At 33.8% G+C, this 13,957-nt stretch overlaps 2 protein-coding genes across 2 annotated transcripts; both read left to right on the top strand.

The window, feature by feature from the left end:
- Window positions 1-2,842: 2,842 nt before the first annotated feature.
- Window positions 2,843-5,358, top strand: LOC18109132 (E3 ubiquitin-protein ligase CSU1). The gene is made up of 2 exons (XM_024599375.2): window positions 2,843-3,208; window positions 4,496-5,358. Exons 1-2 carry the CDS (start codon window positions 2,970-2,972, stop codon window positions 5,169-5,171), a joined length of 915 nt encoding a protein of 304 aa, XP_024455143.1. The 5' UTR covers window positions 2,843-2,969; the 3' UTR covers window positions 5,172-5,358.
- Window positions 5,359-7,865: 2,507 nt separating this feature from the next.
- LOC112327234 (uncharacterized) lies at window positions 7,866-10,841 on the top strand. The gene is made up of 5 exons (XM_024599376.2): window positions 7,866-8,267; window positions 8,932-8,995; window positions 9,123-9,287; window positions 10,104-10,169; window positions 10,277-10,841. The coding sequence occupies exons 1-5, from the start codon at window positions 7,975-7,977 to the stop codon at window positions 10,472-10,474; spliced, it is 786 nt and encodes a 261-aa protein (XP_024455144.2). The 5' UTR covers window positions 7,866-7,974; the 3' UTR covers window positions 10,475-10,841.
- Window positions 10,842-13,957: the final 3,116 nt, after the last annotated feature.

Raw genomic sequence — 13,957 nt, 5'->3', positions numbered from 1 at the left:
AGGATAAAAAACAAAATAAAAAAACATATTTGGTCGGTGAGTAAACTCGTCAAACCTGTGAATTAAGTACACAATTCATACATAGCAATATTAACAACAACAATACATTTTACCACTACATCTTCCATAAACTATAACACTAACACAATTCCAAAACCAAACAAAAAATGATCTTGCCAAATCCCTTCGGTCATATGGTAGAGGCTGGTGAGAAGAACAATATATCCAAAACCAAGCACGATCCAATGGTTGCTGCTAGAGATATGACTGATAGAGCGTACCGCCTCCTATGATTTAGCTCCTTCAAATTCCCAACTTCTTTCCCTAGCCAGATTTTCTATCTTGTTTCTCACATTTTTTTCTTTTCCATATGTACTGGTTGGCCTCTTTGCTATTTTAAAGGAAATTGTTTCATTAATTGTAATTTTGTTCCTCATTTATGCCTTGATGTATTTTATTTTATTTCTCATGTAAATTATTTGGTTTTCTGCTTAAATCGCTAATTCTTATAAAACTCTGATTCAATTGAGATCTTACACAAAGGTAGGACAACATATCAATAGACTCCATGTAAAATTTCATCCTAATATGACAGTTGGATTGAGAGCTCTACTCTTTAGCGTAAAATTGATCAGTTTATGACTTTTCATCAACAATCCAAGTTTTTTTGTTCAATAAAATCCTTAGGGTCATTTTATATTTTAAAATATATTTATATTAAAATTCCCACATTTATTTATTTATTTATCAGACTTATTATCGTTTCAAGGTAACGTCACTTATTTTTAACTGGTGCTTGCACCTTCGGTCCTGTCTTTTCTTTGCACTATCCTTTCTTATTGTTTATTCTTTATTACCTGATTTATTTCTTAGAAATATTTTATCATTTTTCTTATTATTTTATCAATCAAAATACGTTATCGGTTTTGCCGTCGTTATGAATTGTAAACTAAAATTCATTTTATAGAGGTCATCCCCTCCATTATGCATCACAATTATTGTTATTATTATTATTTATCTATTATTTCTTATCTCAATTTCCATCACTCATCGAGATCTTATTATTTTTAGTCTTATGTTTATACGGGGGTTTACATGATTTCTCATAACAATCAATGTTTTTAGATTCTAATTTTATCACGTCCTTATGAAAATGCTCCCTTTTCTTTTTCTCAACCTTTTATATTGTTCACATAGTTATTGTTTTTATGGTGTTGCAATCTATCTTTTACAGAAACATTTGGGGTCGTTATTGCGTCTATACCATTGCCAATTGTGGCAACTCTTTATCGTGTCCTCTTCTTCTACCGTGGGTAGGTATTAATTTTCTACTTTTTGGGCTGGATTCTAAATTACCAATCAATTTTATCAAGAGCTAAAATGATGTTTATAGTGATAGTTTACCTTAATATAGAAGAGGAGCTAAAATGATGTTTATTAATGGACTTGTTTGGAATTGTGATAGCAGTGGTTATTCAAAATTTTTTTTGTTTAAAAATATATTAAAATAATTTTTTTTTTATTTTTTAAAAATTATTTTTAATATCAATACATCAAAATGATTTGAAAACATAAAATTATTTTTTCATTTTAAACCAAAAAAAATTAATTTTTTTAATAAATTAATCCAGTTGATAAATTAGTCTGGTTTCGATGTGTCTGGCCTGCTTAAGTTCCAAGAAAAATGGTTTTGGTGTAAAAAAAGCTGTTTAAAGATACTGATATTGTTTTTAAAAAAAAAAAAAGTCTAAGGAATCGGACTATTAGATTAATGTTTCCACGCCATCATCAGGATCTTGTCAGGAAAAAACATAATAAAATAATGCAATGTGAATAGTAATAAGATCCTAGCGGTAGAGAATTGGTATAACCCGACGATTTTATATGTTAATAACGACTCTTCAGTTATAAGTCCATCATACTCTTCTCTATATAGAGTTAAATCCCAAGCTGGTTTTTTGGGTAATGCGCAAGAAACATAATTTAATTCTTTGTATCTTCTTTCTAGTCTTTTGATTTTCCTTGGTTTTTTTTTTTCAATTAAAGTTGGTGTTCGGAGCAACTTACGAATATCTCGATTAATTTTACGGGTTCTAAAATTAACGACCATGTAAATCTTTAATGACCATTATATTAGCAACGACAAGGCTCAAACATGAAATCACAAGAAAAATAAATATTTTAATCTTAAATTTTTATCACTGGATTATCTATTAGGTGATTATTTATCTCGGTTTTGTTTTCTTAAGTGCTTTCAAAGATGATGCTTCAATATAGAGACCTTGCCAAGCTTAAAACAAAAGGTACTCTCTTTCTTTCTCTTGATCGATCGATCCTTTTTGTTTCCTTATTATATCATGTGGGTTTTTACTGGGATTTAGTTTTGGTTTCTTTCTTGATTGGAATAGGGAATTGCGTTTCCTCTTTTTCAATTTTCATATCAATAAAAATGTCAAAATATATAGTAATGATATTTTTTTATTTTTTAAAAATTATTTTTAATATTAATATATCAAAATAATTTAAAAATACTAAAAATATATTAATTTAAAGTTAATAAAAAATAAAATTTTTAAATTTTATCAAAAATATTTTTAAAATATAGAAACAAACAGGTTAAAATTCGTGGCTTGACTAAGGTAGAGAGCTGTTACAGTAGATTTGAATATTGATTTATTGCCCATCCGTACTAAAAGTTTAGTTTTGCGAATACTAATAGTTAGAAGAGTTACTTTGATCAAAACTCAAAAGGGACCTATGCAACAACTCCTTCAATTTTATAGTTCATCTTGAGACGACGTGTCGCCTTCTAGGCAATTTCTTTTTCTCTCACCAGCGTGTCGGTCAGACTTAAAAACCCGGAATCCACTTTCAAATCCCCAAATTCTTAATTCCTAGGGTTTGGTCTGCTTCACCTCTCTCAAATCCCTCTATCAAACCCAAAATAATATTTAGGGTTTACGTAAAAAATGCCTCAAAGACACTCAAAAAACAACAACGATTTAGCTTTTTTCACGTACGATGAGAAGAGAAAGCTAGGTTATGGGACACAAAAGGAGAGACTTGGAAAGGATTCGATTAAGCCATTCGATGCTTGCTGTCTCTGCTTGAAACCATTTATTGATCCAATGTCTTGTCAGAAAGGTCATGTCTTTTGTAAAGAATGCATATTAGAATGCCTCTTAGCCCAAAAGAAAGACATTCAAAGGTAACAGCAACTTGGGTTCCTTCTATTTTCTTAACAATTTTTCTGCTTTGTTGTTTATCTGATTTGGATTTTTGTTTTATTTATTTATTTTTGCTTGTTGACAATAGAGGAAGATTGTTTTTTGAATTTTGGTTATTGTTTTAAATGTTTATTTTTTGGACTTGGTTTAGCGGGGGATTTGTTTTGTTGGTGAACTGAAATAGGACCTCGATTAAGTAAATTTTTAGTTTTAATGTAGCTCTTTTTGGAGAGCAAGGCTGTCCTTCAGAAGGATAAGCAAGGTTTTATGAATTATACTAGCAAGGCTTGTTGAGTTGTGAACTGAAATTGATATGAGAAGTGAGAGATGATTGTTTAAATTTTGATTGAAAGGTTACAATCTGAATTGGAGATTAAATTGGGAACTTTTCTTGCGGCAGGCCATTGTTTTGTGTGTTGAGAAGCTTAGGCTCTTTGAGTTTTGTGACGAATGATGATACATGAATGTACTTGTGCTCTGATTGATTTGGGTAGTAACTGTTTGGTTGTGTGTGAGCTAAAATGTCGTGAGGAAGTATTCCTGCCTTTATAGATTATTTTGCGACATGGTGTGGGGAGAAGGTTTGTGTTAAACTGCGAAGAGAACTCGTGATTCAAATTTTCCCCTTATTTAAGCAGTTATCTGTTCTGAATGTATGCTGTTGTAGTTCTTTTACCTTATTGCTTTATCTGATATACACTGTTTCTTGGAATCTTGGAAATTAGGATCTATTTCTTGGAATTTTGGAAATTAGGATCTTGGGCAATTGAGTGGGTTGGAATTCATGGTGAAAGAAAGTTGGTCATTTTAACAGTCTAATTGGTCATCTTAGGTCACCAGCCAGCTTCTACAATTTTCATGGTGACTGTGTCTTTGTGGGCACGAGTGGTCTGCGAAGCTATATACTACTGACTTTTTTGTCAGAAGCATAGGAGTCTTATCTGGGCAAAAATTTAAGAAGATATTAATCTTTGCATTTATGGTAAAGATTTAGATGGAAAAGGGTCTTGTGACAATTTTATTTTATACCTGAATTAGAACTGGCTTTAAGTGCAATTTGCCCTCCCCTTTCTTTTTTGATATGAACTTAAAGAGCAGATTGGAACATCAATTAAAGACAAGAGAGCCTGTGCTAGCTCAGCCTTTTTACCTGTAGGATCGAACTGTTTCGTACATTTTTTAGCTGTTTCCATGTATTGTGTGATCTTCTTTTATTCTTTACAGTGCCAATGCTGCGATGAGAAGTGTGTTTTTCTCTTACTTGTCAGGAAGCTAGCTGCCCATGAATTACAGAAGAAGCAGGAAAAGGATGAGGAGAAAGAGAAGTTCATGTTGCAGAAAGCAAGGGAGCTTGATGCATTTGATCAGCAAAATCATGGTGCAGTTCCACAGTACAGCGATAGAAACCACAGCCAAGACAAGCCAGGGTTCCACGGGGCAAACAGTGTGAAGGTCACTTCGTATGAAGAGGAAGCTCTCCGGACAATGAAAGCATTTTGGCTACCCTCAGCTACACCAGATGCTCCTGTTAAAGTGGACGCTCCTTCCACAAGTACTGTCTGCCCAGAAGGCAAGGAAAAGCTCAAGCTGAAGAGCCTGTTCCCTGTTTACTTTACAGAAGACACCAGTGAAAAGAAATCATCCAGTTCTCTTGATAAGACCTACATTTGTCCTAGCTGCAAGGTTACTCTCACCAACACACTATCACTAGTGGCACTTAGTTCCTGTGGTCATGTCTTCTGCAAGAAGTGCTCTGACAAATTTATGGCTGTCGATAAGGTTTGTCTGGTTTGCACTAAGGGATGTAAAGAGCGCAATTTGGTGAACTTGGGAAAAGGTGGAACAGGCTTTGCTGGCCATGGGGATCATCTCATGGCAACAGAGTTCAAGCATTTGGGTAGTGGTTCAGGATTGGGACTTGTGAGACCAGCCGCAAAGTCTTAAACTCCAAGCAATTGTTTAATATGGTAATCTTGTTCCAGCTACTTTTGCATCATCTGAAAATGGCAAACCAAGGTCCTTTTGCCTAGACTGGCATCAATCTGGTTTGCAGTGTGATATGTATCATTTGTATACTGTCAGATAACTATTGGTAATACATTTCTCTATATCAAGCTGATAAATTTTGGTATGTCATGGCGTTAACATCATTTATGATGAATTCTGGGTTCACAATTCTACACCATTTGGCTGCTTAGACTTGCTTCATTAGTGCACCATTCATCCTATGAAGATGGACCTTCAGGTGGCTTGCAAAAATTTATTTGAACAACGTTGGGCAGACCTAATTGGTAATGGAGTATCTCAAATATTTTGACGGGATATATTATATAGTTTCTGTTAGGCAGTTTCATTGTCATTTAAACTAAGATAACTTGAATAAAGTGATAGGCACTCGTGTATGATCATAGGGATGCCAAGAACTAAGAACTAGGGTGAGAAATGACTTAGGCTGGGATTGTTGCTTATAATTGGGAATAATATGCATGGATTGGCTGCACAATTTTGGTAAGGCCATGGAGGGGCAAGGACTGTTCTTAGCTTGTTGGTGCTTTTTCGACTGGTTCAAGCCTGCGGCCCTTCTTTGGCCGTTGGTGACATCATATAACGCAACACCTTTCATGATACACATGGTACATGCCAAGGCCCTTGGTGCTCCAATTGCCACTATCATTTTCCTTTGATTTTGTCAAATGAGCACTACAAAATGGCCTTTTGCACATGGTTTGGGGAGAAATTCACACTAGGTGCACAAAAAGTGACCTTTATCGGGAATCAGAAGCTTATCTTAGCAAAAACAAAACTCCGTGCAGGCATGATTTTCTAAAGGTCCCACCACCATGATCAGCACCATGTTGGCCTTCTATTGAAGGAATTCTCCAAGGGTGAGATAGAGATGCTGATGATGCGTTCATTCATTAAACAGGTAAACCAACAGATTTGTTTGTTAATTATGAATGGTATCTGATGAGGCATTTGCCTGTAAAATTAGTTCATCATGGGCATGGCCTGTTTTTCAGTGAACACCTGACGCCATGCTCTTCGTTGCCTTCCACTCAACTTGATACCTTATTTTCCTTCAATAATAGAAAACACATCCATCTCCTTGTTTCCCCACTGGTTAGCTGCAAGCCACCAATTTGAATGAATGAGAGCTATTGTTGATGATGTGTATTCACATTTACATAAGACATGGATTCTTAAAAAGAGTTGGTAGCCGAGATTGTCATTTCTCGGGTCTAAAAAGAAAGTGTTTTTATTTTATCTTTACTTTTATTTTGGCTTGAAGATATAATTTAACTGGTCAAATTCTAAATTTATTATATATAAGACATGGATTCTTAAAAGGAGTTGTTAGCGGAGATTGCCATTTCTCGGGTCTAAAAAGAGTGTGTTTTTATTTTGCCTTTACTTTTATTTTGGCTCGAAGATATAATTTAACTGGTCAAATTCTAAATTTATTATATAGAGATTACTAATTCAAATATCATAAATTTTAGTATTATTGAAGGCTTTCTTGTTGTTAACTTTATAATACTGGAAAATTAATTAAGGTGTCTATAATTTGACCGGAATATTATGGTTATCAATAAAAAAAACAAAATGAAGAAAAAATATTGATCTAATTGATGTGAATTCAGTTATATAGTAGATTTTATTTTAAGATGTTTGTTGGAGAACCGGAGAATTAATCAAGGAGTATTATCAATTATGTATTTTTCTGCTAGGATACATGGACCAGTCAAAGGAACAAAAAAAATGGATATTCTCTTTTTCATATCTCTCATATTCAATGGCTCAAAGGTGACAACATCAAAGAATAAAAATCGTATTTTTTCTTAATGGTTAATGCATTAGCAAAGCGGTTTCCAATTTTTCATGCATTGGGATTATTTTTTTTCCAAGTTCCATCTTAATTAGGTCATCTCATCATTATTGGATTGGTATATATTTTCTTTAAATAAACTCTTTCTAATTTCCTTTTTCTAGATTTAGACTCAAAACCATAAGTCTCAAGATTTTAAAAAATATATTTTAAAATGAAAAAATAAAATAAAAAAAATCTTCAAAATAAACCTTTTCGTTATGTTTTTTTTTTGAGAATTTAGAATTATCAATTAATATTAATTTTTTTTCTTACGGTTAGGAAACAAGTGTTAAGCAATTACTCTTATTACGTGGCAACAGCTGTACCGTCTAAAAATCCAAGTGGGTCACACTTTCCATTAATTCCCCGCCAACCCCACCCAACTAGAAGAAAGAGAATCGTCTCTTAGAAAACCTAAAAGCAACGGCCTCCCATGAGTATAAAACAAAGGTAAACTATTATTTAGGTCCTCTATTTCCATATCTATTTCAGTATAGTCCTTATAGTATGAAATTTCTTCACGTGAGATTTGAGAGTGCAACCCAAAATAACCCTTTTAAGTTTTCAATAATGCCACAAAACAAAACAAAAAGCCCTACTATAAACTTAAATAAAACCATCAAGAAAGAGTTCTTATATACTACACGAAAAAATACTATAAACTATAGAGGACAAAGTAGAGCATTGCGCACTCTATAGGGACTAGAATATAGTTTATCATATAAAAAATAAATCTGAAAACACATTGCCATATATAAAAAGGAGAGAAGCCCTTTTTTAAATACACAAAGGATAAGAAGGAAGAGAACGAAAGAAAGGAAAACTTTTGGTGTGTTTGCTTACTGGTAAGAGATTTGTCAAACTTTCTTTGTTTGTGAAATGGGGGATTTGGAAAAGCAAGTAGAGGTGAATCGAAGGAAGGAGGAAGATGAAGAGGAGAAGCTGTTAATGGAAGGAATGAGTGTTTTGGATTTTGATATGTTATGTTCTACTGTGGCTATGCAAACACAAGGCAAATATTGGGTCAAACTTGAAAGCAAAGAAGAAGAGGAAGAAGGTGATTTGCGTCATTATAATAATGGAGTTGGAGGTGGCGGTGGTGGTTTCAGGATGTGGGAAGGTGAAGTTCTTGATTGCTTTGATGACCGCCGCATTGCCATTGAATCTCTTTGGTAATCTTCTATCTCTGTTTCTGTTTTCCGAGTGTTCCGTGATTAGAATTTACAAGGAGAAGCTAAACCCATAAAGAAAAGATGGAACTTTTCATTTTGTTTTCGTTCTTTTTTTAAAAAAATTATTCCTTTGGTTTTGTTGTGTTTCTAGCTAATTATTGCTTTGCGTTAAATTTAATGAAAAATTATTTTAGTTTAGTTTACGTTTGTGTGGAGTCTTTTAATGTTAATGGGTTTGGGGAGTTTAATTGGATATGGAAATTTCATGATGGCAGCTTTAAATTTGTATTTAAAAAAAAAAATCAGTTTGGTTTATAAATGTTACTATTTGATAATAATTTTGTGTAACATGAGGTGAAGAATTCATGTTTGTAGCTTTAAATATATATTTGTATTGTTTCTCTAAAAAACTGTTTATGTGTGGATATTGACTTTAATTTTATGGGAATTTAATAGTTAAAGGCAATGCTCAGAAGGGATTTTTTTTGTGTGTGTTATGATGAATTATCTTCAATGTTGATTTGTTTATTCTGGTCAATTATGCCGTCTTTGGGCCATTGAACATAGAGTGTTTCAGGCAAAATTGGATTCTTCCATTTTTTTATTGGTATTATGTGTTTGAATTTTGCTCTGACTTCAAGTAACCGTGCACTTGATGTTGCAGCTGTCCATGCTATAGATTTGGAAAAAACATGAGACGAACTGGTTTTGGTTCTTGTTTTCTTCAGGTGGCATTTTCTTGCAATTCTTTAAATTTTAAGAATTTAGATAACTAAAGATAGATTTTGGCTTTTACAAATTCAAAATGTGATCTTTATGCAAATGAATTCTGAATTCATAAATGTGATTTTGCAGGGAGTCGTATATTACGCTTTTGCTTTCAGTGCCCTTCTCAGCTTTGTTGCCTTTATTGTGACGAAGCATCTCTACTTTCTGTATTTTTCAGTTGCAATTACCTTCTTTATAGGAATGTATTTGGGTTTCTTCCGCACACAGATGAAAAAGAAATTTAACATCAGGGTGAGCATTTTATATCATTGTGTTTAACTTTTGCTGATTATTTGGTTTAGTTGCACCATGAGATGGCTGTATTCTTAGATTTTTGCTTCTTGTTTTATCTTTTAGATTATGTGCGTAGAAGCACAGCTATATTCACATTTGTATTTGATATTCAGATTAGCTCTCTTTTTGTGAATCGAACTTTGACATTTAAGTGTATTTGATGTACATTGTGCCTTCAATTGTCAAATGTAATGGGAATTTGTTGGAAGACCTGCATATATAAGTGTTCAAAGTTTACTGGCATTTATGAGAATCATCATGCAGATTTTTTTGTTCTGGAGCTAATGCATATGAAGTGGAGCTAGAAGGAATGACTTCAACTGTTTTTGGTTTGATAGGCATAACTACTTTTATTGTGTGACCTCCAAACTTGTCAGTTCAAATGTGTTGACAGTGCTCTCTCATTAGTTTGAGTTTTGTTTATTTTCTCTATATCGTTGTATCACTTTGAACATCTGTATTATAAACCTAATGGTTGCAGTTTACATTTTCATCAATTTCAAGTTTTGGTCAGATTATCTTATTTGTGCTTTGCATTAACCACATTTGAGGAGGAATTGAACTTCTGTCAAGTAGATCTATTTTAGTTTGATTTTAACACAACCTCCACGGAGATTATCAAAATATTCTCTCTCATTTTCTTTCTTTGGTTACTTATTAGAGGCTACCTGATTCTTCTACTTTTGTTTCTGAAACTTTCTATCTTTTAGACTATAAGTTGCAACTAAATCATACTGACTCTATTTTTGTTTTTTTGGAATGTGTTCATTTTAGGGTAGTGATAGTTCTTTGGATGATTGTGTCTACCATCTGATCTGCTCCTGCTGTTCATTATCCCAGGTTCTTTTCTGCCGACCTACGTATAAATTTTGATTGTTGTTAATCATAGCCAAACACTTGGACGATTATGAAACCTAACTTTAAGCATTTCATCTATAATGGAGCAGGAATCCAGGACATTGGAGATGAACAATGTCCAAGATGGTATCTGGCATGGTCGGGGTGATACTATATGTGTAGGTAGTTATAGTGAAGGAAATAAAGTGTTCCTGGAATTGCACCCGCCTTCTGCTGTTGCAGCAAAGTCCCCTGACATTTGCAGCATGCAAAAAAGTACTGATCTCAGTGACCAATCTTCAACTTGAGGTGTTTGGGCATCTATGACCTTGATCTCTGCATCAACATATTATCAGCTTCCGCTTGTTTGTTTCCCTGAAGAAAGGGTTGATACACAGGCTGTATCACCAATCTTGTTTATGAGAAGCCATCAGAGGGCAGCGTGGAGCATTTGCTGCCTATCCTAAGAACGCTGCCCTTTCAAATCAAGGAAGATGGCCTGCTTTAGAGTATCCGATAAAGAAGATGTTTCCAGTCCATGCGGACAACTCAGACTTGCATTTAACAAGAGTTTGGTTATCGGTTAGACCCTTGTTCTTAATGTGCTTTGCTTAGCTGTGAAAATTGTAAATATTGTAGTTACGTTTATTCTGTGAAGCAACACTATTTATTTCACTCTGGCCGAGTGCGATTCTACAGCTTAGATTTTATCAGGAGAAATCTAGTGTATCAACAGCCTTGGCTTTTGTCTTCCCTGATAATAGCTGAGAAACTGATCTACTCGGCCCTTAATGCACTAGCAGATTGAGAGCATTATAGATTATGAAATGCAATGGTCCACGCTAACATGATCAAGGTACGCAAAGCTTTAAAGTAAAACTTTTAGGTCCCAAATTATATTACCTCTCTAAGATCTTGAATCTCGTACACCACAGATTCCATATTCCAGATTCCATATACTTTGAAGGTATACTTGTGTGTAGGGACTCCATTAAAATTTTGTTCTTTGGGCTGGTTGAATGACCCTTTTCAGTATTCTAGGATTACAGAGGAAGAGTTGAATACACTTAGTCGATTAGCCGTTCTCTCAATTATTCAAATTTGTCATGTGTTTATAATGGGTAAATTACATGAAACCTAGCCACTAACAACTCTTCCTCTCTTTTTTCCTCCATTCAAGCAGGGTCACCAGCAGCTTCCCTCTCATCTACCCCTCTCTCTTCCATCTCTTCCACAACCACCACGCAATCCTTACAATATCAAAAACACCAACTCCAGCCAGCACTCTTCCATTTCCAACCGAAATAAATTACTTCATTTATATGAAATTGATGCATTAAGCTGAATTGGAGAATTTAAAATCTGGAACGGGCATGCACTAGCACCCAACTGAATATGGTGTTCTTGGGTCAGGATAATATCCTTTGATTCTCCAAAAAAAAATTCCCATAAAGTCACTGATGTTGCATTTGCCGGTGTTAGTGATAGGGAGAGGGGAAGACTACTTGAGGGATTGCTGGTCTTGGTGGTGGTGGTTGTTGTATGGGTCTGCTGCTCTGAATTCTCAGTTGGAGTCCCTTGGTTGTTGTGGGGTTGTTCGACAGCGTGGTGCTGGACTGGTCTTTGACGTGGAGTATTTGGGTTGGTCAACAATGGGTGGCTACTGTTCGTGGGTGATGGCATGGCAGTGATTGCTGTTCTGTGGGTGGTGGCATGGTTATGGCTGTTGATCTGGGGAGGATGAACTGGTTTAAAAGCTTCTTACGACAACTGCTGAGGGTTGCTTCGGTTTTCTTTGGTTTTGAAAGGGAGGCAACGTCTTTCAGTAGAAAAGAGAAGAACAAATTCTTCAAGGAGCCAACAACTTGGAATTCAATTTCCTCAAGGAGACGTGAGCCTCAAGGAGCTACATTTATCATTGAGCAATCATTTTTTCTGATGTTAAATGTATCAAATACGTTGGAATTCAGTTTAATTATGAAATAAGTTTTCGTTTATAGGATTATGATATTGCTTAATTATGATCATGCAAATACTTATGCTATTGAATTAATTCTCTCTCTCTCTAAATATATTTCCTGTGAATGATTAATCACTATTTACATGATTAGGGAATTAACTATGGACTGAAAAGTAATAATTATTCTGCTAATGTTTAAGATACTATAAGAAATTAATAGGATAATGGCCTTATGTAGTCGTTTGAGTTTCATTAATGTTAAAGAAATTTTAACAAGTTTAGAATTTTTGCTAGAAATGCTAAAAATTATTTGTTAAGATATTATATTAATGCTCGAGAAAGTTTGATAAATAGAAGTTAGAAAAACTCAATTATATACAATAAAAAATATAGTAATTAATTCGATTATAAATGCCTTATATAATTAATTATGGTGAATAAAAAATCTTAGAACATTATTATCATCTTGGTTTAGACTTAGTTATTTAATTTGATTTTTTCTATTTTATATATGATGAACAAATCATTCATATTGAATTCATCAAATATATCATAATTCTTTCAAGTGTGAGATTTTCTTTTTTATCATGTAGAGCATGTGATATCATTTTTTTTGTCATATGAGTATGTCATAACTCAATTTTGTGTTTTTTCAAAATTTCTCATTTTTATGTAAAAAATACTTATTTTCAAAGAAAAAAAATGAAAAAAGAAGAAAAAAAAGAAAAAAATGATACTCTAGATCAATCAGGCATGCATAATTGTTTAAAATGCAACGTGATGGACAATTTGGGGTCTTGTTGAATAAATATTAGAAAATAGATTGAAAAAGTGGTCAAGGCTACACAAATTAAAGGTTTGAGGACTAATATGGATACGATTGCAAAGTTTGACAGTCAAATTTTGACAAATAAAGGCTTAATTAAGAATAAAGTTGAATATAGGAGAAAAATTGTGAAATAGACGAAGCCAATGGCTCAATTGAATTTTGGAAGAGCTTAATTGGTTTATTTAGGGGCTAACATGAAAGAAAAATAAAGTTTGAAAGTTAATTTGTTCAAAATTGAAAGAATTGATAAGTATAAGGATGTAAATTGAACTTTGGTTTGGTTTAAATCAAATTTCAAGAGTCAATTCTAGCTAAATTTGCAAGGAATAAGGATCCAAGGACCAAAATGAATATGAATTGAGGTTCTAAGGGTTTAACTGACTTAATAATGAGTGAAATTAAAAGAATTAAAAGTTTAAATAGTCAATTAAGGTCTGAATTGAAAAAACCCAAAATTAATGATCATTTTGTAAGAAATGCTCAAATCCAAGAGTCCAATTTCAAAATTATAGGGGTGAGACTGAAAAATCATAAATGATAAGAACAATTTGGAGCTTAGTTGAAAGTGTTCAGAAGTTTAGGGGGCAAATTGAAATAGGACTTTAATTTTAATCTAGTTCCCTTTTAACAGACGACGTGTTGTTTGTCTGTAAACCAAGCCACCAAATGACATGTCGCTTGAATACTGTTTATTTTCTTCTATCTTTTGAGCCGTAGAAGCTGCCCGAGTGGTTATGTTAGCAGCCATGGTTCAACCAAATCTTCCCACCAAACCGCACTAAAGCTTCCTAAAATCATAGCCCAAATCACCGCCTTCAACTATCACTAAGTTTTGCAGTTTCCTTCTCCCCTAAAATGTTCTCGTGGCACAACAAGAAGCTGTCCCTGACAGTCTAAGAAGATGAGGACAGTCGCGCCCGTTTCTGAGCAAGATAGCTGTTGTTGTTTTTCATTCAAAAGGCTTCGTTCTCCCGAAAAAGGGGAGGAAATCAGATTTAATGG

This window comes from Populus trichocarpa, chromosome 4 (assembly GCF_000002775.5).
Source record: "Populus trichocarpa isolate Nisqually-1 chromosome 4, P.trichocarpa_v4.1, whole genome shotgun sequence".
NCBI classification, from domain to species: Eukaryota; Viridiplantae; Streptophyta; class Magnoliopsida; order Malpighiales; family Salicaceae; genus Populus; species Populus trichocarpa.
The sequence above is the reverse complement of the archived record's forward strand: the minus strand, read 5'-3'. Positions and strand labels throughout refer to the sequence as shown.